Below are 25732 nucleotides of genomic sequence, written 5' to 3' on the forward strand. Positions count from 1 at the left end.
GATGGGCAAATCTAACACTAACATTTCTCATTCTTATTGCCTACTAAAGTATATTTTAATTGGAAAAAATGTTATAATCTAAGGCAATAAAATAAAAACAATCTAATGAGTGTACTTGAACTTTTACTCTACTAATTATAACAGGAAGAATACTAATAGCCAGCTCTTAATAAGTGTTTACCATGTGCAGGATAAGTTTTCTGCATGCATTTTCTCATTTAATCTTTATAATACATGTAAAGATTACATGTGTACCAGGCGAATAAATTCTTTAAAAAAGAAATTAAAGATAGTTTTGGTTTATGCTAAATTCTTGAGATCCTCACCTGTACCACAAGTATTTCACTGAAGGAATGACAGAGAGGAAGCTGGATCTTGGGGGCCTCAGCTTTCCTAGCAGGTTGTACAGCCATAGCACTCATTATTTGGGGCATTTTCCTATGGTTCAAAAACAAAGTGGTGAAATTTTCTGTATCTATAACATCTTCAATGAGCAATTTATATCCTATTGTATTTCCTCCCATATGGTGTTCTAGCTCACACAGCACCAATGTTTTTAATTTGCCCAATATCATCAGTAAACTATTGTACTTTGAATTACTCTTTGCTGACAAGTATCCAAATTACCTAACACAAATGAGAAAATGCATGTATTATCTAGACTAGTTTGTTCTCTGATTTTCAGTGATAAATTTTCCAATAGAATCAATGTATTGTGCAGCTGAATGTGATCATAAAGTGATCTAATATTTCTTTTTACAAGTGAGAATCTATGGCAGAGGGGTGGAAACATCTCTCCCAGGTCAGATGAGCTAGCCAGTAGTGAAAAAAACTAACTAAAGTCCAGGGCTTTTTCTATCCAATACAAAGTCAGTACTTACTGTAAAATCTACATTATTTTGCAGAGGATGTACCAATAATAAATAATTGGCTTATCTTTATAATACTGTATTATCATTACTGAAATTTAGTACTTGTGACTATCAATAATATGATGCTCTTAAGTATTATTGCTGCTCAGAATTTTTTGCGGTATATCTGACTTGTGCCCATATTGAAATTGTGACTTCCTTGTGGTCACAATTGTGATAGGCATAATTTTTTAATGCTCCTTATGTCCTTTAATAAATATATACATATATGAACTGCCTCACATATATGTATATGAACTGTGGGAAAGAGATTGACATAAATATATTTATATTTTAGAGTAATACTCCATGACTCAAAGTAGACATGAACAACTCTCATTCTGTATGGCTGCAGGCGAGCTGGTTTTAAGAGGGAGAAAGTTGAGAAAAGTCCTCATTTCTTCTTATCAAGCATTTGGTGGTGTCCCTGATAATGAGTGTTTTGGGGAGCTTAAGAGATTGGTAAAGGTTGGAATAGAAATAAAGGGAATGATGAGACTGCTGATTAAGCCTTAAGACATGTGGTAAAATATGCAGACCAAATGGCTCAATAAATTAGTAGCTAATAATAACCAAGGAATTTGGTCAAGAAATTACTAGGTGTCTGGCATTCCTTTCAATACTCTGCCTGTATTAAATCATCTACACCTCACAACACCTCAGGTACTCTTCCTGTTTTGTGGATGAAGAACTTGAGGCTCACAGAGGTTGGATCGTTTGCCCAAGAGAACCAGCTCCAAAGTGTCAGAGTCAGGACCCAAACACTGAGGACGACCAAGGCACATGCCCCCAGGCACCGCGTGATGGTTAGGACAAAACCAGGTAAGGACAGTCGGCCCTCCATATGTTCTGGCTTCTCATCCAAGAATTCAACCAACTGCAGACAAAAATGTTTTTAATTTTAATTGTTATTCAGATACAGTTTTCTGCCTTTTACTCCTATCCCAGCCCTCCCCACCTCCCTCCCATTTCTATCCCCCGCCCTTGTTTTTGTCCATGTGTCCTTTATATTTGTTCCTACAAAAAATATTTTTGAAAAATGTTTTGCTGGTGTGCACTATGTAGTTAGGCCATGAAGGCTGCATCTGTCCTGAACATGTAGATCTTTTCTTGTCATTATTCCCTAAACAATGCAGAATAACAACTATTTACATTGTATTTACATTGTATTAGGTGTTGTAAGTAATCTAGAAGTGATTTTAAGCATCTGGGAAGATGTGAGAGGTTATAGGCAAATACGATGCCATTTTATATAAGGGACTTACTTAAGTATTCACAGACTTTGGTATCTGCGGAGGTCCTGGAACTACTGCCCCAGGGACACTGAGAGATGACTATATGTGGTGTTTAAGACAGTCTTCCTATGTATTCACCCACCCACTCCTTACCCACCGAACACACATATACATAACCACATATTCACACACATTCCACCTCAGGAGTACAGGTAACTAGTTATCATGTACTCTTCTTCTTCATAGGACTTCTCACATATGTACAATGAGTCCTATGACCAACCTCCACTCTCCCACATTTTGTTAAGGTAAATGAAACGAATACTGAATCCGGGTTACAAACATCCGCACACGCGTAGCCCATACATAGCAGAAATTCAACTCAATACAGATTTTTCTTCTCCCATTATCCAGGGAAATGCATGAGTTGATGCCAAAGACATTTGGCTCAGGGAGTGGAAATGGGGAGGCAATGTTGAAATGAGGTAAGAAATTCCAGGACCAGAAGGTGGACGCAAGTCATCAACTGCTTTTCCCCGGAGCAGGCTCTTTTGGACGAACAAGCACCAACCCTCTGCCTGAGCCTCCAGTCCCGTTGGCCAGATTCTGAACCGGGCTCGGGTTGGAGCAGATGCACACACCACGGGGAGTCTTATTTGCAAGACCTGAGTGTTCCCTGGCTGTTTCAATGCTTGCCGCAGGGCCGGGGAAGGAGGATTTGTCAGAAATCGGGAACTGTGACAGCCAAGTGTTCTCCTGCAAAGACTAGGCCCCCCAGGAGCAGCGAATCCTGACTTGCACAGCGCTTAATGATTCACGGGAAAACAAGTTTCTCTTCTGCCTTGCTTGCACTTTTGCAGTCAGCTCCCGCAGCTGCGGGCAGCATTGGGCGACATCCTGCCAGGCTCCAGTGTTTGGGCGCTGCGGGGGACTGGGACACTAGCCAGCGCTGCCCCCAGAGGCTAGGGCTGAGGGCCACAGAGAGGCTCCAGAATGGCCCCTCGCTGATCCCCAAGGATGAGGTGGGCCCTGATAAATACCCTTCCCGTCCAGATAACAGAAAGGCCAAGTTCAAACACAGGGTGTCCAGCTTAGGGCAGATCTGGAAAGGAAGCCGAGAGATCCGGTCAGCTGCCCCCGCCCGCCTCGCTGCACAGCACAGCACAGAGGAGCCAGCTAACCTTGGAGCCAGAGCCGGCAACTGCGCCTGCGTGCTCCGCCCGCCCCCTAACTGCTTTCCTAGGCCAATCTCCCGTGGGCCGCTGTCGCTTAGCAACGCATGAGTCACAATCGAGATTCCCCGGGCGCCCGTTTCCTGGCCGGGTTTAGTCCCTGGTCATCCTTGAGGCTCTTCGCTGCCTCGTGTCAGGTCTTAGGAACCCATGGAGGGAAAGGATGATAAGCAGCAGTAAGTGCTGGGCTTTGGTTTTCTAGTTCTCCTTCCAAACCAGTATTTTCCTCTGGGAAAGAAGGTTGAGTGAAAACTGAGGGGTGGGTCCTCAGGGCTGTTCCTCTTCCGATCCCCCTCTTCCCTCTCATTTCTAGTAGTTGAGGACTTACAGAGATAACCTTTTAAAACGCAGTTTACTGGGTATCTACTGTATGTCAGGGCCGTTACAGGTATTGTCTAGCCTAAAATTCTTGGTCATCTCGAATCTCGCACTCCTCCTCACACACCACATCTAATTTGTTAGCAAATTCTGGAGGCTTTACCTTTTATTTTATCCAGAACCCACCATGGTTCATGCCTTACACTACCATCCCCACCCTGGTCCAAGCACTAGCGTCTCTTACTTGCATACTACTTGCTTGCTCGCCTGGTTTCTCTGCAGCTTCTCAACACAGCCTTCAGAGTGGTCTTTTTATAGCACAAGTTAGATCACTCCATTGGCCACTGCAGAGTGAAAGCTAAGGCTCCGACATGGTTAGGGGCCTACGCACCGTGCCCCTTTTCCCTGACTTGGCCTCAGCTTCTACTTGCCCTCTGACTCCACTCTGCACCAGCACACAGGCTGCCTTGCTGTCAGCAACTGTCGGGGTGTCGTCCCAGACCAGCACCAACCGGGAACTTCCTAGGTATGCACCTCCTGCAAGTTCCCCAGCTTGGATTTACCGAACCCAAAACTGAGAGTGGGGTACCATAATCTGGGTTTGGTCATGGCCTCCAGGTGATTCTGATGTGCCCTCAATTTTAAGAACGGTTGAATCAAGCTCGTTGTGACGTGGAGCCAGTAGTAACCGCTTCCAAAGCCTATATTTTTGTTACATCAGTGGTTCTCGCGTATGTAAGAATCGCCTGGAGAGTGGCTAGAACCGTTTCCTGGGAACCTGCCCCAGAGATTATGTTTTTAGTAGGTTAGGATGGGACCTATGAATTGTATTTCTAACAAGCTGATGGTTGATGCCAATGTTGCTACACTGAAGACCACGCTTTTGAGAGGCACCATTCTGAGGACAGGTACACTTCTGCTGTGGAGCTCTGGCCATAATAGTTCACTCTGCTGCAATTCTCTGCCCCAGTATCCACCTATCATTTTCAATTGTCACCTTATCTGAAGTGCGACCCACCTCCCACAGTTGTGCACACCTTTTCCCCCATTCCCTGCCTTGTTGCCGTCCTCAGCACTCGGCACCATGTAACAGAATGCAGGCACACCTCACTTCATTCTGCTCCGCCTCATTGCACTCCACAGATGTTGCACTCCGTGCACATTGAAGCAACACCTTCCACCAGCAAAAAGATTACACTATCTTTATTGAGATGCTTGTTTCATCGTGATACTTGCTTTATTGTGATGCTCTGGAATCAAACAGGCACCATCTCCGAGGTCTGCCTGCACATGTTTTACTTACTATTTCTGATCTGCCTTCCCCACTAGAATGTAAGCTCTGTGAAGGCAGGAATTTTTGTTTGCTCACTCCTGTATCTTCGGTGCCTCAAAACTCATACCTCAATAACTATCTGTTGAAGAAATGAGTTATTCAATGTTATTCATACACCTCTTGCAGCAGGTATCATTGTTTTTATTCTGCAAATGAGGAAACCAAGGCTCAGAGGGTAAATGGCAGGGCTGCAATTCCAGCCCAGGTCTGATTTACTTCCAGTCCATTAGTGTTTTAACTGTCTTTTCTTTCCAGTAAAAGATTACTGTGGAATAATATATTTCCCGTTTATGTATAGTTATACACCATGAGTACTTAATTGATGAGTGCTTATGAATGCAAGCAGGTAGCCACAGTCCTTTCCTCCAAGGACCCGATTCCAGTCCAAGTGTATTGCTGGGTTATAACTATGAGAAGCATTTGAAAAAAAAACTAATGTCAGAAAAACAGAGTTGAATCAATCACAGTCTTTAAATAAACAATTATATCTCTGAAAAGGTGATAGAAAAAGCCTTAGAAATTCTTTACACTTTGCCAGTAATTTGTTTTTCAAATTCTTTACAGAGTAATTTTTGTTGGGATGCAGGGAACTAAATTCCATGGGAACTGAATGTCGTCCATGTGTGCTTTAGAGTAGGGGCTGAGGGTGTCCAGCTAAAACAAAGCCAGAGTACAAACAATTCCGGGAGATTCACTAGTGATAGTAAATATTATAATGGCTCTGGATATAAATACATAATGGCTCTAGATGGTGGGTACCTAATGATGAGAGAAATACAATCTTTGCCTTATGGAACTTACTGATTAGTGCTTACCTAAAACAAGCAAGCAAAAAGTAGGTATATAAATGTCTAATTGTGGTGTTCTGAAAGAAATGCAGGAAATACTAAAATGGAGACTACGTGAGATCAGAAAGGGGAAACCCAGGAGAGGTCCCTGAGATGACTTTTAAACTGCGGTGTCGATGTTAGTGAACTAGCTGCTCAGGGCACTGGGAACGGGCCAGTCCAGGCAGGGGAAGGCAGTGTGTGCAAGTGCCTGAGAGGACAGGGACTGGTGCTGAACGAAGCGGCGGGCGTGGCTGGAGGAGTGAGGGAGAGGGGCCCGCGTACAACTGAAGACATTAGCTGAAGCAGGGTCACCCTGTGATGAGAAGGCAGCATTTCCCCGTAAATGCGATGGGAAGCCATTTAAGGCTTTTAATTTAAAAAAGGACTTGATGAAGGGGACAGAACTGGCTTTGGTTTGAAGAAAGGTAGGGATTACATGTTAAGGGCCATGTATTATGCTAAACAGAATCATTCCCTTTCCCTATAAATTGGACTCACATTCACTCACCTTTCATGGGTCAGGGCTTTGATTTTAAAAGCTTCTATGTAAAAGTTTCCTAATTCATATATTTCATTCCTGCCTTTACTTTTCAAGTATAGGACATTTAAAATACTCCCATTCACAATGTCTATTACTCCTTTTTTTAAAAGGAGAAAAATTCCATACACTGTGTATTTGTAAGCATTTCTTTAACATTTTAAAGAATTCAGCAGCTTTCATTTTTTTGTTCTAGTGTCATTGCTAAAAGCAAAAAAAGATAAGAAATTGAATTGTTCTGACCTGCGCATAGTGGTCTTTTCTTGATAAATAGTAGTGGTCATTCGGTAGCTTTATAAGTTTGCCAGGGGAGCTTTTAAAATTAAATAGTTGTCCTTTTCCAGATAGCTGAATCAACTAGGTAACTAACTTTTAAAGACGAGTTAAGATTATGTGACTGCCACATGAAGAATACCGCAAACACGATTTGTAAGCGTGATCCATTCACTTCTCCTTTCCTCCAAGCAGTGAGAGTCTGTACCCTGCACGGCAGCCTGCCCTGAGTAACTGTCAACACAAACACTTTTATCTCAGATGACTCAGGGCAGGAAGATGCCCTGTGCAGTCGTGACTCTCAGGACTGGAATGCCGACTGGGGATAATGTACTGTTTAATTCTGTTTTTCAGACCACATACAATAGAAGATCCTGGTATAGTGTATGTGACTGAAAAAAACCAAGAATTCAAACATGAAAAAGAACCTGCAGCAAGTACACCACGATCAAAACCTGTCAGGAGAGGACGCGTATATTATGCTAAATTCATTGACACAAACGCAAGAACATACAACGATCCAGTTCCCTACATGGAGCCCCAGAAAGGGTCTGAAAATCAGGTCAGACAGATGTTCCTTATATACAAAGAGAGATTTAGATTCAGAAGCTGTTTTGCTTAAAAGATGTGACATATTTCAGACTAGTCATTTTTATAATCCAATAGTTAAAAGCAGTAACCTGGAACTATTCTCAGAAATAATTTTCACATACAACTATGTGTATATATAAATACATATATACACATATGCATGTAATTGCATATATTCCATATGTATTTCATAGATATATTCTGTATTCATTCTAGAAAAATGATTATTTGGATTCCTTCCATATATAAATATAGCCACCATAATATGCTTGGAGGTTACTGAAAAAATCTACTGTATTTTTTTACATATTCTAACATAAAAATTTTCCATGATACTCAGTAATTCAGATACTTTCTATAAAATAATAGCTACCACTTATTGAGAATATATGAAGTGTTAGGAATGAGCTAAGTGTTTTATATAAGTTATATCTTTGAATCTGCACAATAATTTCTAGGAGGTATTATTGGAAATACTTTACAGATGATAACATATTCCAGAACAGTAAATTAAGATGTCTGAGATTACATAGCAAGCAAATGTCATAGTCCTGTCTCCAACCCAGGACTGTTGCTTTAGCCAAGCCGCACTTTTATTCACTATTATACTAAATATATTCCATTATCTTCTTTTTCTTAAAGTCACATTTGTTGTGATAATTTACTGTATTAGTTTCCTATTGCAGCTGTTACAAATTACCACAAATTTAAACAATAGCTTAAAGCAACACAAATTTATTCTCTTGCAGCCCTGGAGCTTGGAAAAGTCAGTCTCATTGGCTATTGGCAGAGTGGGCCCCTTCTGGGGCCTCTAAGGGACAATCTGTTTCCAGCTTCCAGAGGCTTCCCTGCACTCCTTGGCTCCTGACCCTTCCTGGTCTGAGCCAGCAGCAAAGCATCTTCAAATCTCTCTCTGCCTCTCCTGCCTACCCTCTTCTAAGGCCCCTCGTGATTACATTAGACCCGCCCAGGTAATGCGATAGTCTCCCCTTCTCAAGATCCTTAACTCGATCCTGGCCCCAGTGGTTCCTTTTGCCATGTCAGGCTGGGCATAGTTTTGAGTTAGGTTTAGCTGTGCTTTAACTTAATATTTAATTGGAGATGCTTTTAGAGGGTTCTCTTTACAATAATAACATCATCTGTTCTTGTCATGTAGTAAACCTTTTTACGAGGGCAGTTTTAAGACTATTTTATTTCATAAAAACTAGTCTGGGATTTAAAAGAAATTGATAGACTATGTCTACATTGGGGAAATAAGTCTATACAGAAAAGAGGCTGATGTAAGAATCAAAACAGGAAAAATAAATAAATAAACAAAAGTGTTCAGAGCTTCGGCCAGTAAGACTGGGTGACAGAGTAGCCGTAGAATCTTCACTAGTGATAAAAGCTAAAGAAGTCAGAGACCTTTAAGAGATGGTATGGGTAGGTCTAAAATGAAGTAAAAGGGTGGGTAAGAGGCTGAGAGTAGACGGAAATAAGAAGTTACAAAGGAAGACCGAAGATGCCTCTGGGTTAAAAGCATGTTTGACTCGGGTATGGAGTGAAGAGAATGTTCATATTTAGAAAGTAAAACAACAATAAAAGCCCTTAAAAGTACTCACTTCCAAGTATCTGTGGAGTAATAAAGTGCTCATTTCACATACTTCAAAACTTTGTTCTTTTATTGTAGATGATAGGTTTCTTTTTAAAAGTTAGCTTGAGTTTTAGAAAAAAGGAACTGATTTATGGTAATACTAGCTTTAAAATAAGTGTAATTAAACTGAAGTTGCCTAAATATTTAAATAGACATATTTGGTATCTTAAAGGATTTTGCTAAGATAATATCTTTAGAACACCAGATGGTTGATTTTATTTATTTACAAAATTTTTAAATAAGGTAATCAGTTATACAGTTCTACCTAGAGACATAAAATTGGGGGTGTTAGCAGACGTAAAAAGGTGTCTTTAGCTCATTCACTTCCAATGAAAACGAGTTTAGTTATCTTTTAGTTATCAATATTTAAAACACCAATTTAAATAAAGGTATTTTAAGAGACACTATTTTCCAAAGTGTTTTTTTCCCAGCAGTATACTTTTCAGAGCACTAGACCTTGCTTATGTGCTCAAAAAATAAATTCAAAAGTCACATAATATTTTCAAAAAGTTGTATTTTTATCTACCCTTCCGAGAGCTTCACAATTCACATTAGTATATAATGGTTCTGAGAAATCCTGATAAGCTTGATTAATTTTCCTTATCTCAATTCTTCCCAAATGTATTTGGGAAGAAATCATATAGTTAAATGTATTTAACTATAGACACCTCTTTTACGTAGCACCTATTAATATGCTGCAGAACTAATGTTCCACAGAACACAATTTAGGAATAACTTACTGGAGACATTACGAATGGCTTACAAAGAGGTAGTTTTCAGCACTCCTTCTGGTACCCACAGCACACTAGAGATGACCTCGGATAGAATGTAACTCGAGTCCTTGTGACAGACAGCACTTCAATTTTTAAAGCCACTAAGCTCAACTAGTCAGATGTGATTGCCTCTGTGTAAGGTGTTATTGAAAGTCCGTATTTCCAATCAATATAGCGGCACAGGTAAATTCAGTTCTTGAATCCTCCTATAACCACATCAAAACTATGAGTAAACTGTAGAAAAACCATCATTCAGAACCACCCAAAGTGGTGGGTTCTAGCTGAGCAGAAGTCTCACAACTAAGGATATAAAGAAGGAGCCACATGATTGGTAGAAAGGGCTGAGACGCAAAACAGGCTAGTCCTACACCATGTATGTTGGATAAAAATCAGGAGGGCTATCTCAGCTGCAGAGTTCCCCCATGTACCATGTTAGAGCAAGGGGTCCCAGCCTCACACCAGGTTACCTGCCCCAGGGTTGTAGCGTTAGGAGACATCCTCATAACTTGTTGTAATAAAAACAAGCGGGGACTGTGGCTGAGTGAGGAGGGCTCTGAAGTTCCAGGCAGCCTCTTTTAAAGGGCCTGCACACAGACTTACTCAGACTCACTACCTCTGAGCTCTAGTGCTGGGGCAGCATCTTGAAAGGCACCAGGGACATACAGGGAGGAACTGAATTGTCTGGCCTCGGGGGAAGGGCTGGAAGGGCAAATTTCTACCAGAAGTGCTGGTGGAGGCCATTCTTCCATTTCTGAGCCCTTCTCCCTCAGAGCTGGAAGGCAGAAGCCATATCTGAGTCTCCATCAACCTATCACTATTCACTCACCCCTGTGATTCTGAGGCCATGCTCCACCCACCCAACTTGTGGGCCCACCCACATTATTTCCAGTGGCTTTTCCATAAGAATGGCCTGTCTTGGTTCATGCTTCAGACTTTTCTAAAATCTCCCAAACAAGCAGCATCTATCTGGCTTTATACCTTTCTCGAAGTGGCCCCAGGCCCAGCACTAGCAGCAGCCGGCCTTGGGCTTCCTTTGCGCTTAGCCTCTCCTGAGCACCTCCCAGTCCTGCACAAGTAGCAGTCATCTACAAATCGCTTTGTAGCTCATGCCAGCTGGCCCAAGGCAGAAAACAGGTAACAGCTGACCTTAGCCGGCACCTCCTGGGAGGCCCCAAAGCCAAAGCACCCAGTGGACATCTTCAGACCATGTCACAGTACCACCCAACCACCTCCACAAGTGACACACTCAGGGGACAGACTCAGTGAGCACCAGAGCCCCACTGAAGTAAGTACTGCTCTGTGGGGTGGGCCCCTGCACAGCTTATCCTCCACAGTGGTCACAGCCAGTGCTGATAGCCTATCAGCCGGGGGCAGTCCCTCATATTGATGTGCTAACATAATCAAGGCTCAACTACAACAGAATGGTGTACACGAGAGACAGGGGCATACCTGGAGTGTCCAGCTCAGGTGAATGGGGAGGCTGTGCCACTGGACCCTACAAGACACCTACTGCATTAAGCCACTCTACAAAGACTGGGAGACATACCAGCTCTACTTAACACATAAAAACAAAAACAGGGAGGCTGCCAAAATGAGAAGACAAATGAAAAAAAAAGTGCAGAAAAAGAAATAAAAAATGGAGACGCACAATCAATTAGAGGCAGAGTGCAAAACACTGGTTATAAAAATGCTCAAAGAACTTAGTGAAGACCTCAACGGCATAAAAAAGATCCAGTCAGAAATGAAAGATACAGTAAGTGAAATGGAGAATAATTTACATGGAATCAACAGCAGAGTAGATGAAGCCAGTAGAATCAAAACAGTGATTTGGAATATAAGGAAGCAAAAAACACATAATCAGAACAGCATAAAGAAAAAAAGAATTCTTAAAAACGAGGATGGTGTAAAAAGTCTCTGCGACAACTTCTAGCATACCAATATTAGCATCATGGGGGCACCAGAAGGAAAAGAGAAAAAGCAAGGCATTGAAAACCTATTTGAAAAATAATGACAGAAAACTTCCCTAACCTGGTGAGGGAAATAGACATGTCCAGGATGTGCTGAGTCCCAAACAAGATGCACCCACAGAGGCCCACTCCAAGACATATCATAATTAAAATGCACAAGGTTAAAGCCAAAGAATCTTAAAAGCATCAAGAGAAAATAAGTTACCTACAAGGAAGCTCCCATAAGACTGTCATCTGATTTCCCAACAAAAACTTGGCACACCAGAAGGGATCGGCAACAGATATTCAAAGTAATGAAAGCAAGAACCCACAGCCAAGCTTATTATTTGGCTACCCAGCAAAGCTCTATTTGGAAGGATGTATAAAAAGATTCCCAGTCAAGAAAAAGCTAAAGGAGTTCATTACCACCAAATCAATATTATATAAAATATTAAAGAGTCTTATTTAAGAAGAAAAAAAGATTAAAATGTGAACAATGGCAAAAAATACATAGTTATCAACAATTGAATCTAAGCACAAAAGAAACAAATAAGCAGAACAGAAACAGACTCATAGATACAGAGAACACTTTAATTAACACTCGCCAGATGGAGGGGGTGGCTATAGGGATGGGCACAAAAGGTGAAGGGATTAAGAACCGCAAATTGGTTGTTATGGAATAGTCATAGGGACATAGAGTACAACAGAGGGAATATAGTCAATATTCTAATACCTGTGTATGGTGTCAGATAGGTACAAGGTTAATCAGGATGATCACTTAGTAAGTTATACATGCAGTCACTGGGGTACACACCTGAAACTAATATAATATTGTATATCAACTGTAATTGAAAACTAGAAAATGATTTTTAAAAAGTCCTCATTTTCCTAGGAACCTATCCCAGTGTGATTTTAGGTCCCACACTTGCCACCACCAGCAGCCGTCTTGGCTCACTGTGGCTGCTACTGTAGGCCTCAGCTTACCACCTCTGGTTTCTTTCAACTGGTTTCTCCAGGATGTCTCACTTTCTTTTCCTACTTATCTCCTGAGGATTCTCCCTTAATTTCCCAAAGAATGGAAAATAAGCAATGTCTACTAACGCATTTCTGAAGGCTTACAGATAACACAAATGTTAACACAGAGACCGCTTCACAGTGGATTCCAAATTTGACTAACAGGTTTATTGTGCAATGGTTGTCGGGCCTTCCAGGGGCCAGGGGTTCGTGGGAGCCTCATCATCAGGAATCTCCTGGCATCGCCCCACCATGGAACCTCAAAGACTGTCGTCCTGGGGCAGGAAAGGAGACAGGCCTTGGGCTGGAAGGGAAGAGGGCTTCCTTCTATCTTTGGGTCCGAAGTCTCTTTTGTTTGGTTGCTTTAAAGACTGTATTTATTTCTATGTATTTTTTAAAGATTTTATTTAGATAGAGGGGAAGGTAAAGAGAGAGGGAGGGAAACATCAATGGTAGCCTCTCACATGCCCCCACCTAGGGACCTGGCCCGCAACCCAGGCATATGCCCTGACCAGGAATCAAACTGGTGACCTTTGGTTAGCAGTCTGGTGCTCAACCCACTGAGCCACATCAGCCAGGGCTGGTTCAAAGTTTTGAACTGAGAACAACAATCCTTTTTAGACAAAATCCCCTCTACCATCTGCCAGTGTTGTCTGACCCCTAAAGCCTAGACAAATGGTAGACAGAATAATAAATTTTTAGCCTTTCTTTTTAGAACGAGGTGAAGGGAAAACGAGCCTCCACCTATATCTTTAATCTTATAATCTCTTATAAGCAACTGCTCGGACCAAAAAGGCAAGCACGTGTGCAGGGTTGCAAGCATGCTCTCACTGTTCCAGGGACAACCCAGACTTTTCAGGGACAAGGGCACCGTACCCAGAAATAGAAATGACATGTTCTGAACGGTAGGAGTTCATCCTGTTGAAATGAAAATCCACCCGATTTACAGCACAATCAGGCACCAACTGTGGGGTCTTAAAGTCATCAATGACATTTAGGAAAAAGTGTTCATTACTTTCCTTTGTGAAATTAAAGAGACCATTTTGGTGAAATTCTAAATTCAAAAGAATTCTCGAAAATCGAATCGGTATCTGCTTTGAAGATAGTTTTTGCATTACACTCCTGTTTGAGGAAAAAGAAATTGATGTCTGCCAGGCAGTTCCTAGTGGTTCACTTATCCCAGACTCCTTTTTCCCAGTTACTAGTTATTAGCCAAAAAGGTTTCCAATCAACAAAAGAAGATGATAGAAAGTGCAAGTCCTTAAAACATTATCGCAGGAGATCCTTCTGAGGATACTCACTTGGCACCCTTTTATTGATTTTTATTTTTTTAAACTTTTTAATGTATATTTTATTTAACTGTTCAATTACAGTTTTCTGCCTTTTCCCCCCACCCACCCCTTTATTTTTACTTTTGATGTAATTTAAGTAAGTTTGTCCTCGTCTGGCTTTGCATTCCATAGCAGATTTGACACAGCAATGTGGTGTGGAAATCAGAGGTGTCCGTGGGCGGGTGTGCGCTGTGGCAGCTTTCCTGCCTGCTGGTGATGGACCTCGGGGAAGTTACTTCATCTGCCAGCAGTTTCCTCATCTGTCAAGGGGGTTCTCCTACCTGGTGGAATTCTGGTTAGCATGAGAGCAGGCCTATGCATGCTAGACCTCTGGGTGTAATGAGCACTGTCGTAATCATGGGGCTGCAAGAACCAGGCACGCTGACAGCAGTAAAACCTTCTCACTGTCCGCCAGATAGTGAGAAGGCACCACCTGTCTAGTACTCTGCTCTAGGACTCCTAGGATCTACATCAAGTAGTTTTTATTTATTGTAACTCACCTTTTAACCCGTTCTGAAAACAGAGGCAGCTGGTCGCTCCTATTCTCCAAAATTCCCTGCTTCTGAAATTTCTTTGATCTCTGCAAATTTATTTGTTACTTCTGGTTACGATTTGTCATTGTCCCCACAGCTGGCACTCATTTAAAGTTGCAAAGTGAGGTCTCTCTTCATGTGTGCATGTTCTTCCCATCTTTCTCAGTGTGAAGAGAATTTCCCTTAACAAAGAACCTAAAGTTGAACAGCTCTGACGTTAAGCTCTGAAGAATGTACTTCTCCAAATTTTTAGTCTTTCATTATTTTCTTGCTCCAACAGAATCCGTCCCCCGCCCAAAAACCCTGTGGGTTACAACAGGCATTGTAAAATAAAATAGAAGGCAAAAGTAATGAAATAAAATAGAAAAATAGCTAACTGCACTGCATGTAGTAGGAATAAGTATTGTTTTTCTGATACTGTTCGAGTTCTATGCATGTGTATGCCTTGTGTGCTACTTGCGTAACAATATAAAATGTATTTCACGGTGTGGGGCATGGACTAAAACCTTGAAAAACCACCATTTTGGACAATAATACATTATCTATATTGTCATAATAAAAAGTATGAAACATAATTTTTAGATTAAATCTTATTTAATATATATGCATACATGCGTACATATATAACAAAATTGTGTAAAAGAGAAATATAACATGATTTTTATAACTCCATCTGTTAATAGAAGGTAGTTTAAGAATTTAGCATCTGTATTTTAACTAAATATATATATATTTCATTTTCAGATGTCTTACAAAATATGTGAAAATATGTTCCTGGATTTTAGAACTTAGTTTCAGAATATCCAGGACTTGCTGAATCGAATTACAGAACATTCAAAGACATTAAACAGCACACAGAAATGTCCTACAGTGTCCAATTTGGTGTTTTCATCTTCTTTTCACACAGGGTGACTGGTGGTCATATGATAAAGGACTAGAACATCACTTCCAACCACCTTATGATACTAAGAGCACCCAGAGGACTGACTTTCGAAAACCAGCATGTCCATTGGTTTTGCCAGTCAAACACAGCAAGTTGCAAAAGCCTTCATGTGGAATAGGTGAGTTAGCCGTGGTGAAACCTCTCTATCATCTCAGGTTACTCCTATCACTTAAGGTGTGTGAGACCTGCCAGCAGCTCCTGAAAATTTTTCTTCATTACAGGAGTTGAAACTATACAAGTGCAGCCCTTGACAAGTTTATTCTTCATCCCTTCCTGGGCACAGCTTATCTCCAAACACATTTAATATAAGAAAATTGTACTGATCATTAAACACCACCTTCCATGTCAGAAACTTAGTAGCATTCTGTTCTCTATGGCCACCAAATTTAAAAAATTGTAACTATTAAAACAGTAGGCAATACTATAGGGCAGTATTTCTCAAAGTGCAATCAGAGGGGTACTAGTTCTTTCTTATGTTTATAGATGCTCGAAAAAACGGGAAGTGGTCAAGTAACTTTGCAAAAACTGAATGTATACAGTTAAATGGATATATATATATATATAAACATGTATACACGCATATATATAAATTTGACTACAAACCCTTATTCTAAGCATAAACATAATAAATTTCCAGGAAGAGGAGTAAAGAATGCTGGTTCCCACTTACTGACCACTTCACTATTTTTCAGGATATCATCTCACATGCCTGATAACCCACAAAACACAACATTAAGGTGGTCATATTCAGTACGATGACCACCTTAACCGGCGGTATTTAAGGGAGAGGGCTGTCAGATAACCTGTAACAATGGCCTCTGGCTTAGATAGAAAGGTGGTAATGTTTCCTCTTCTGATTTAGGATGGTAAACAGAATACAAATACAGTAGTACCTCCATCCTCATTGTTAATTCATTCTGAAACTCTTGACAAGCGCCAAACCGATGAGTTCCCAACAATGAAGTATTTACTCTTGCTGGGCAATGGTGTGACTCACAAGTTCTAGCAAGTGCAATGAGTCCCAAGGAATGCTGAAACTTTTTTTTCCCCCTCATCAAAATGCGATGAGTAGAGTTTGACAAATTCTGAGGCCAAGGAGTACGGAGTTACGACTATATCTAAATCCTTGGCCTCCCAAGAGCCTACAGAATGATAAAAAATCAACTGACCCACAAAAATAAAGAGAATGTAAGGAAGAATCTTCTGGAATGTGGGAATAATGAAAGCCTGATAATAGATAAAAGAGAGCAAAGGAGCATTAGCCTAAAATATATAGCAGATGCAGTAAACATGAGCCAATCCACCTGACAAAATCCCACAGTAGCTTTAGGCTCAATCAACAGGCATAACAGAAGGGAAACGAGGTGGGGAGGATCAGAGGGTTACTTGAATATCACAGAGCATAAAAGAATGACAACAAAAAGCAAGAAAATATGAAATGATAAAAGCAAAATGGAGAATAAAATGATTCTCCAGAAGAGAAGAATCAGTTTGATTCTTCAAGAAGTTTGGAAGATCCAACTTCTCCAGAGCTCCAGGAATAAAGAGTAAAAATTGAAGGTTAGACATTACCAATGTCATAACAGGGGAGCCCAACGCCGGAAATGGGGAAGGGTGAAGTGCCAGGCCAGTGAGCGCATGCATATATTGCTGCAGCGACCAGGATAATCAACGCACACAGGACTCCGCAGAAAAGAAGCACAATGGGTTGACTCTTGGTGCTAGGGAGGTGATTGAATGGGAGGGACGTACCCTCCCAGCTGCTTCCACTGCAGGAAGAATAATGGGGTCTTTAAAAGCAAGTGCACAGAAAACGCATGCTTCTGCACTCCCCTCCCCTAGCTGGCTGATGGGTGGCTAGGGGCTCGGGCTCCTGAACCGGTGGGCCTTGGAGGAGCCTCGTCATCTGGTAGCACTCCCCACGCCCCTCCCCACGCCCCTCCCCAGGTGCTGCAGGACCTGCCCTAGCAGGAGCACTGAAGATGCTAGGCTGGAAGAGGGGAGGTTCGGAGGTTCGGGCCAGAGTGTACTAGGAGGCGGCTGGGCTGGGCCCACAAGCCCCGTAGCTCTCCTCTGTGCAGGGAACCGATGGAAGCCATCAGTGGTGGCCACCGCTCCACCACCTGCGTGCTTCTCCGTGGCGGAGTCCCATCAGTAGTGGCCACCCTCTTGCCTGCAATGTGGGCCTGTCAGCAGCTGGCGCTGCGCTTCTCCCTGCAGATCAGTGGCTAACTGCCAGGAAGGCATGAAGGCAGTGCCCCTATGCCGCTCGCACAATCCTCCAGCCAGGGTCCAGACAACGGCAGCATCCTCCATCGCTGCCGCTCAGCCTGCTCCTGCCCAGGCGGGGCCTCGGACCCACCACAGTAACCCCACCACACTAACGGGTGGGATTAGCAGCGGCAGGAGAAAAAGGAGAGCATCCTGCCAGTAGGAGTCCTGGGCCTGGGTGCACAGACTCCGGAGAATAAAAAGGATGGTACTTTGGATGGGAGGAGAGCTTCCTGGTGCATCCTTGAACTGAGCGGGCAGAGGGTGGCAGGGTAATTTTCTTTGGGGCCTTTGAGGCAGAAACCTGCCATTATTTCAAACTGTATATACTCTAAATAAAAGATGCCTCTTCCTTCCCACCAGACTCTGTCTCCAGAGTTTCTGCCTGTGGGCAGTGTGTGATAGGACCCCACTGGCTGTTCCCGAACAGCACCAGGCTGTGGTGACAATACCACACATTCCCTGAGAACCTATCATTTGCCGGGGCTTTTACGGAGCTTTCTAAATATTGACTCATTTGATTCTGACACAAACACTATGGAATAGTATAGTAACACAATTAATAGTCTCACTTTTCAGATAAAAAGCAAGCACAGAATATAAGTAACTTGCCCAAAGATACACAGCAAAAAATTGGTGTTTGAAGTCAGTCTGACTCCAATAGCTGTAATAATCAGTGCTCTACACAGCTTCTAGAATAATAGTAAGAAAGTTACTCAATATAAAAGAGAGGTGATAAAGGACTCAAGGACATGGACAGTGTGGTTGTTTGGGATGGGGAAGGGCAGGGTGTAAGGGAGATAAATGGTAGTGGAAAAATACAATTTAAAAAAAATAAAAGGGGCATTAAAAGGATCGACTGAGTGCTTCAGAGTATGAAGGAGAAAAAATATCCAGCTATCACAATGAAATAGCAAAATAACAATTATAAAGAGAAGATGCCATAAAGAGAAAGAAAAGTCACCATCTAAGGAATAAGAATGAATATGGAATCAAGCAGCACTGAGACAAGAGCACAATGTAGTTGACATCTTCAATGTTCTCGATGTTTTTACCTACCAGAGAGGATTTATTTGACATGGACACTAGATTCTTTTTTCCAGTGGCACTGGGCATTAGACGCTGAGAAAGAAACATAGTCCTGGAACAATAGTTGGACCATAAGTGAACAAAATTCAATTATATTGTAACTGCTCTTTAGCAGGTATCAACTTTTAGCCTCAATCTATAAACACGTTATAGAAAATTTGAATATGGTTACAGAACATAATTATGTTACCAGCCTTGACAAGAAAGTGGATATACAGGTGACAAGATGAGAAGTAGAAGACCAGAGTGCTGATACCATTTGACATGCCCACTCGAGACACTATCCAAAGCAGATGAAATAAGGAACAGAATAGTAAGAGTCCAAGGAACGAATATAAGAACCAATTTTCGCTTTAGTCCTGGTCTCTTCACTAAACTTCAAGACTATGTATTCACCTACCTACTTAACATCTCTTTTTGGATATCTAATCTCCTTTTCAAATTTAGCATGGATAGAACAGAAAATCTCATTTCCCCCATCCAAACCTTCCTCTACTATCCCTCCCTATCTCAATAAATACCACTTCTATTCCTTCAGATGCTCAAGTTTTGATCTAGAAGTCATTCTAAAACTCCTATGATCCACATCAATCCATCAGCAATTTTTAAATACTTTATTAATTATGCTATTACAGTTGTTCCATTTCCCCCCTCACTCCCCTTCACCCTGCACACCCCTCCCACCCACATTCCCCACCTTTAGTTCATATCCATGTGTCATACTTGTAAGTTCTTTGGCATCTAAATTTCCCATACTATTCTTGCCCTCCCCCTGTCTATTTTCTACCTACCATCTGTGCTATTTATTCTCTACTTTTTCTCCCTCTCTCCCCCTCCCCTGTTGATAACCCTCCATATGATCTCCACTTCTGTGGTTCTAGCTGTTTGCTTGATTTGTTTTTGTTTTTGTTTTCGGTGTGGTTGTTAATAATTGTAAGTTTGCTGTCATTTTACTGTACATTTTTTTATCTTCTTTTTCTTAGATAAGTGCCTTTAACATTTCATATAATAAGGGCTTGGTGATGATGAACTCCTTGAACTTGACTTTATCGGAGAAGCACTTTATCTACCCTTCCATTCTAAATGAAAGCTTTGCTGGATAGAGCAATCTTGGATGTAGGGCTTTGGATTTCATGACTTGGAATACTTCTTTCCAGCCCCTTCTTGCCTGGAAGGTCTCTTTTGAGAAATCAGCTGACAGTCTGATGGGAACTCCTTTGTAGGTAACTGTCTCCTTTTGACTTGCTGCTTCTAGAATTCTCTTCTTCATTTCAATCTTGGCTAATGTAATTATGATGTGCCTTGGTGTGTTCCTTCTTGGGGCCAACTTCTTTGGGACTCTGAGCTTCGTGGACTTCCTGGAAGTGTATTTCTTTTGCCAGAATGGGGAAGTTCTCCTTTATTATTTGTTTAGATAACTTTTCCACTTGTTGCTCTTCCTCTTCCCCTTCTGGTACCCCTATAATTTGGATGTTGGAACATTTAAAAATGTCCTGGAGGTTCCTAAGCCTCTCCTCATTTTTTTTGAATTCTTGTTTCTTCATTCTTTTCTATTTGGTTGTTTCTTTCTTCCTTCTGGTCCACTCCATTGATTTGAGTCCCAGTTTCCTTCCCATCATTGTTGGTTCCCTGTACATTTTTCTTTATTTCACTTATCATAGCCTTCATTTTTTTTCATCTAATTTACAACCAAATTCAACCAATTCTGTGAACATCCTGATCACCAGTGTTTCGAACTGTGCATCTGACAGGTTGGCTATCTCTTCATCGCTTAGTTGTATTTTTTCCGAAGCTTTCATCTGTTCTTTCATTTGGGCCATTTTTTTTGTCTTGATGCACCTGTTATATAGTGAGGGGCGGAGCCTTAGGAGTTCACCAGGATGGGGCAACCCACGTTGCTGCTTTGTCACGGGGGGCGGGGAGGGGTCTGAGAGGGAACAATGGTGGTTACTCTACTCTCTGCCAGATTTCAGTCATTTCCCCCACTACCCACAAGCTAATTGGGCCCTTCTGGTGCTGATTCTCGCATGGGTGGGTTTGTGTACATTCTAGGACCCTGTGGGTCTCTCCAACAAACTCTCCAGTGAGGCTAGGAGTTCCTCCCAGCACCTCAGCCCCCACAGGTGTTTTCAATCAATATTTTGAGGCTTTATTTCCCCGTGCTGGAGCCCTGGGTTGTGTGGCCTGTCTTGCTCCCCAGTTTTGCCTGGTTTAGCTGCGCATGAATGTGGGACCTCCCAATTTGCCAGCCACATTGTGAACCAGGCCCCACCCACTCCACAATCAGCAGCCTCTCGAGGTCACCAGCCACCACCTTGCGTGCCCAAGGTCTGCCAGCTGCCAAGTTGCCGTGAGTCCTCTCCACCCAGCTGCCTGTCTCCGCCGCTTTTACTGGTCTGGATGAATGTGTCTTCTTTATCTCCTTGGTTGTTGGACTTCCGTACAGTTCGGTTTTCTGTCAGTTCTGGTTGTTTTTTATTTTTAAATTATTGTTGTCCTTCTTTTGGTTGTGCGAGGAGGTGCAGTGTGTCTACCTATGCCTCCATCTTGGCCAGAAGTCCCATCAGCAAACCTTGACACCTCAATTTTCAAAATATATCCCAAATCTTACCAATGTAGTGCAGCCACTGCTCTCCTGCTTCTGTCCTTTCTTCTCTGTAATTTGTTTTCTACACCATCATCAGAAGGATCTTTTAAAAACATAAATGATACCACTCTCCTCTTTTAGATCTTCCAGTTACTTCTCACTGTTGTGAGAAATAAAGTGCCTGCTACCATGCTTAGTACACAGTGGGCAACAATGGTTGCTATTACTATTAATTATTGCATTGTACTAAGTTAAATATTGAGTTAGAGTCTAGCTTTGGGAACCTGGTGTAGGCATCTTCTTTTCTCCCTCCACTTGCCTTCTCTCCTACCCTCCTTTCTTCTCCCTCCTTCTGTCCCTCTCCTTCTGTCCCTGGTTGTTATTTTGTTGGTATTTCTTATTGCCTAGATCATTACTGTATCCCAGGTCCTAGCACAATGTCCAGACTCAAGCAACATTTATTGATTAGTTTAACAATTACATATTGTCCAACAGATTATTTTTAAGTCATAATGTAATTTAACAAGCACACCAATACAGGCCTGCAATTATTCATATTTTAGATGGTATTTGTACATTAGATGAAAATGATTTGAAAAGAATATTTCTATGTAATTTTTGGAATATGTATATAAACTAGTCTCTATATGCCAGATTATGCATGCAGACATAGAAAATGTGTATATAAATGTGCACTAATGTCAATTAAAAGTCATCTCATAGTCTTCCCGCTCCATCAGCCCACTTAATTACGCCTGGCCCTTGGCATTTCAGCAATGCCATCTTGTGCTGACCGTGAAAGTGCCCTTTGTGCCTTACACCACCACGCAGTTTCCTGGCTGCCATCCACAGTTGGTCCAACAAGTGACGATGCTCCACCATATCTGAGTCCCTGTAAGAATAAGAATTCACTTTGGGTTTTACATCATACAACTTTATACACGGGAAAGGCTGATCTGGTTTGTGAGGGATGCATTTCGTATCGAAATGAGACTTTGGCTGTTTATCAACACTTGATATTTGAACATTCTTTTGAATTTCAAATCCAGGTACACTGGCAAAAATAATTTTATAAAATAAGGTTTTAGTTTGTGTTGCTTTTTCTGCACCAAGGGGTAATATAACATATACTTGCTGTAGTTATTTTCAAGTTTTTGGCTTTTTTCCACTATATTTTGATATTCACCTGTACTATTATTTTTACATTAATAATCTTTTTATGTAAGGTTAAAATAATATTATTTAGAGAAATGGGCTTTCTAATAGACAAATATTACTCATATTTCTTAAGTAGACACAAACAAAATGTTAAGAAAATTTCTCAGAGTAAAGACTAAGTTTCCTTCAAGGCAAGCAGTTAGTTGTGTATTGGAATAATCTTGGCTTTGCTAATAAGCTATAGATGGCTAGATGCCAACTTGTTTGTTGTATTCTTGTTTAGAAAAATTCCTATTTTAATTAGATCAAGTTTCTAAGAAACAGTGGATTTCAAACATTCTTCATAGACTTTGCCTTATTTTTTGTAAGTTTCAACTAACAAGGCTTCTTTTAAGTAATTAGCTTGGGTCTGATTTGAATTCTTAGGTAGAGTAACCACTAAGAACTTGAATATCTTCTTTGATTTTTTTTAATATTGATTTTTTAAATTTACTTTATTGTTGTTCAAGTACAGTTGACTCCATTTTTCTACCACCACCTACCACCCTCCATCCTTCTCCCCTTTGGCTTTTCCATGGGTCCTTTATACATGATCCTTTTAAACCCTTCCCCTTCTTTTTCCCACTATCCTCCTCCCCCCTCCCCTCTGATTACTGTTAGTTTGTTCTTAATTTCAATGTCTCTGGTTATATTTTGCTTGTTTGTTTTGTTGATTAGGCTCCACTTATAGGTGAGATCATATGGTATTTGTCCCTTACCACCTGGCTTATTTCACTTAGCATAATGCTCTCCAGTTTCATCCATGCTGTTGAAAAGGATAGAAGCTCCTTCTTTCTTTCTGCTGTGTAGTGTTTCGTCATATAGATGTACCACAGGTTTTTGATCTACTCATTTACTGATAGGCACTTAGGTTGCTTCTAGCACTTGGCTATTATAAACTGTGCTGCTGTAAACATTGGGGTGCATGGGTTCTTTTGGATTGGTTTTCCAGGGTTCTTAGGGTATAGTCCCAGCAGTGGAATTGCTGGGTCAAAAGGCAGTTCCATTTTTAGTTTTCTGAGGAAATTCCATACTGCTTTCCACAGTGGCTGCACCAGTCTGCATTCCCAACAACAGCACACTAGGGTTCCCTTTTCTCCACAACCTTGTTAGCACTTGTTTTTTGATTTGTTTATGACGGTCATTCTGAAAAGTGTGAAGTGGTATCTCATTGTGGTTTTAATTTGCATCTTTCTGATGGCTAGTGATGCTGAGCATCCTTTCATATGTCTCTGGGCCCTTTGTATGTCCTCCTTGGAGAAGTGTTTGTTCAGGTTCTTTGCCCACTTTTGAATTGGTTTGTTTGTCTTCCTGGTGTAGAGTCATGTGAGTTCTTTATATATTTTGAAGATCAAACCCTTGTCTGAGATATCATTTGCAAATTTTTTTCCCATATGGTTGGTTCCCTTTTCATTTTGTTCATGTTTTCTTCGGCTGTGCCTAAGCTTTTTATTTTGATGAAGTACCATTTGTTTATTTTTTCCTGTATATCCCTTGCTCTAGGGGACATATCAGTGAAAATATTGCTGCAAGGAATACCTGAGATTTTCCTGCCTCTGTTCTCCTCTAGGACTTTTATGGTATCATGACTTATATTTAAGTCTTTTATCCATTTGGGGTTTATTTTTGTGTATGGTGTAAGTTGGTGGTTGAGTTTCATTTTTTTTGCACATAGCTGTCCAGATCTCCCAACACCATTTGTTGAAGAGGCTATTTTTACTCCATTTTATGCTTCTGTCTCCTTTGTCAAATATTAATTGACCATAAAGACATGGGTTTGTTCTGGGCTCTCTATTCTGTTCCATTGACCTATGCGTCTGTTCTTATGCCAGTCCCAGAGATGTTTTCTCACATAGATGTTCTTCACTACTGTGGGCTTCTTTAAAAGTCTTGTATATTTGCATAAGTGAACATGGCAGTTATGTCTAATTTTGACAGGCATAATGTCTGGGGAAAAATTTCTTTCTATAATATCTCACATTACCCTTCTTCTCCTTTTATTGGTCCACCTGAAGAAATTTTTTTAAATTATTATTTTTGAGATTTTGAGAGGTTCTAGATCAGTACTATATGAAAGATGATTCATTTAAATTGATTTAATTGACCTCCTTCTGAAATATCTGTTATCTGCATAATAAAGCACTCCAAAATTTAGTCGCTTAAAAGAACAACCACCTTATTTGCTCATGATTCTGCCATCTGAGCTGGGCTCAGCTGGGCAGTTCTGCGGCTGGTCTGGCTGTTACAGAACAGAGGCCAAAGGCCAAAGGCGGGTCACAATATGCTATTAACGAAAGGACCCCCTACCAGGTTTGCATTGCCCACCGCCTTAAGAAAGACATCTCTCAATGCCGGAGATTTGTGAAAATGAAATGTTTATTTAAAGTTATACAGACTTAAAGTGTGACCTAACATCCTCGTCAAAATATCAAAGTCCTTTTTAGATACCAACAGATGTCGACAGTGCTTCCTTATCCCCTTGCCCTAATTTGGGGTACCGTAACTCCAGAAAAGAAGTAGGCGTCCATGATTCAGATTGCCAGTACCATCAGCTGTGTTGCTGTCCAGGCAGGATCTCTAATTAATCCAAAGCCATGTGCCACTCTCTCATGGCCTACTGGCAAGAGTTTTTTCGCCCTTCTTCCAGGCAAAGTGTCTCCTGCTTCCCAGGCCATGGGGCCAAAGGGAGCACCCCAAAGCCGTGTGGTCCTCTTCTACCAAAGTTGTGGGGGTTTCTACTCTGGCCAAAGTTGCATGCTTTTCTTCTCTCCACCAAAGCTGCAAGGAAGGGGGGTTGTCACCACTCTGCCAAAGCCAAGTGGCGGTTCTCTGCTAAAGCCAATTCTCTCCACCCAAGCTGCAGGGATCCCCATTCTCGCCAAAAGTGCATGGCTGTCTCTTACATGGCTGCCATGTCTGGGTTTAAATCCCAGCACCAATCTTCTTCTGTACCCCCATTTCCCACTCCTCCTACAATCAATTATACCTGCCAGCATTCCTGTATTATTCCAAGTTTACAGGGCTGCCATCATGAGTCTGGGTAGGTGTGGCCCCATGTCATGGAGCCAATCATCTCCAAGCTCTCACCCAGGCACTGTAACTCAGGGGACCTGCATCCAGATTCATCTTGGGTAGAAGTCACTTCCATCCACTT

General features: G+C 41.5%; 1 protein-coding gene across 1 annotated transcript in view; it reads left to right on the top strand.

Annotated features, from left to right (window-relative positions):
* The first annotated feature begins 3297 nt into the window (after window positions 1–3297).
* Window positions 3298–25732, top strand: part of CUNH2orf73 (chromosome unknown C2orf73 homolog) — a 29370-nt gene continuing 6935 nt past the window's right edge. The window contains exons 1-3 of the mRNA XM_037158440.2: window positions 3298–3554; window positions 7025–7232; window positions 15399–15552. Of these exons, the coding sequence (XP_037014335.2) occupies window positions 3529–3554; window positions 7025–7232; window positions 15399–15552 (388 nt within the window). The 5' untranslated portion in view covers window positions 3298–3528. The remainder of the gene's footprint in view (window positions 3555–7024; window positions 7233–15398; window positions 15553–25732) is intronic.

The sequence above is a fragment of the Artibeus jamaicensis genome, unplaced genomic scaffold, assembly GCF_021234435.1.
Source record: "Artibeus jamaicensis isolate MK-2021 breed Jamaican fruit bat unplaced genomic scaffold, CSHL_Jam_final contig_465, whole genome shotgun sequence".
Lineage (NCBI taxonomy): Eukaryota > Metazoa > Chordata > Mammalia > Chiroptera > Phyllostomidae > Artibeus > Artibeus jamaicensis.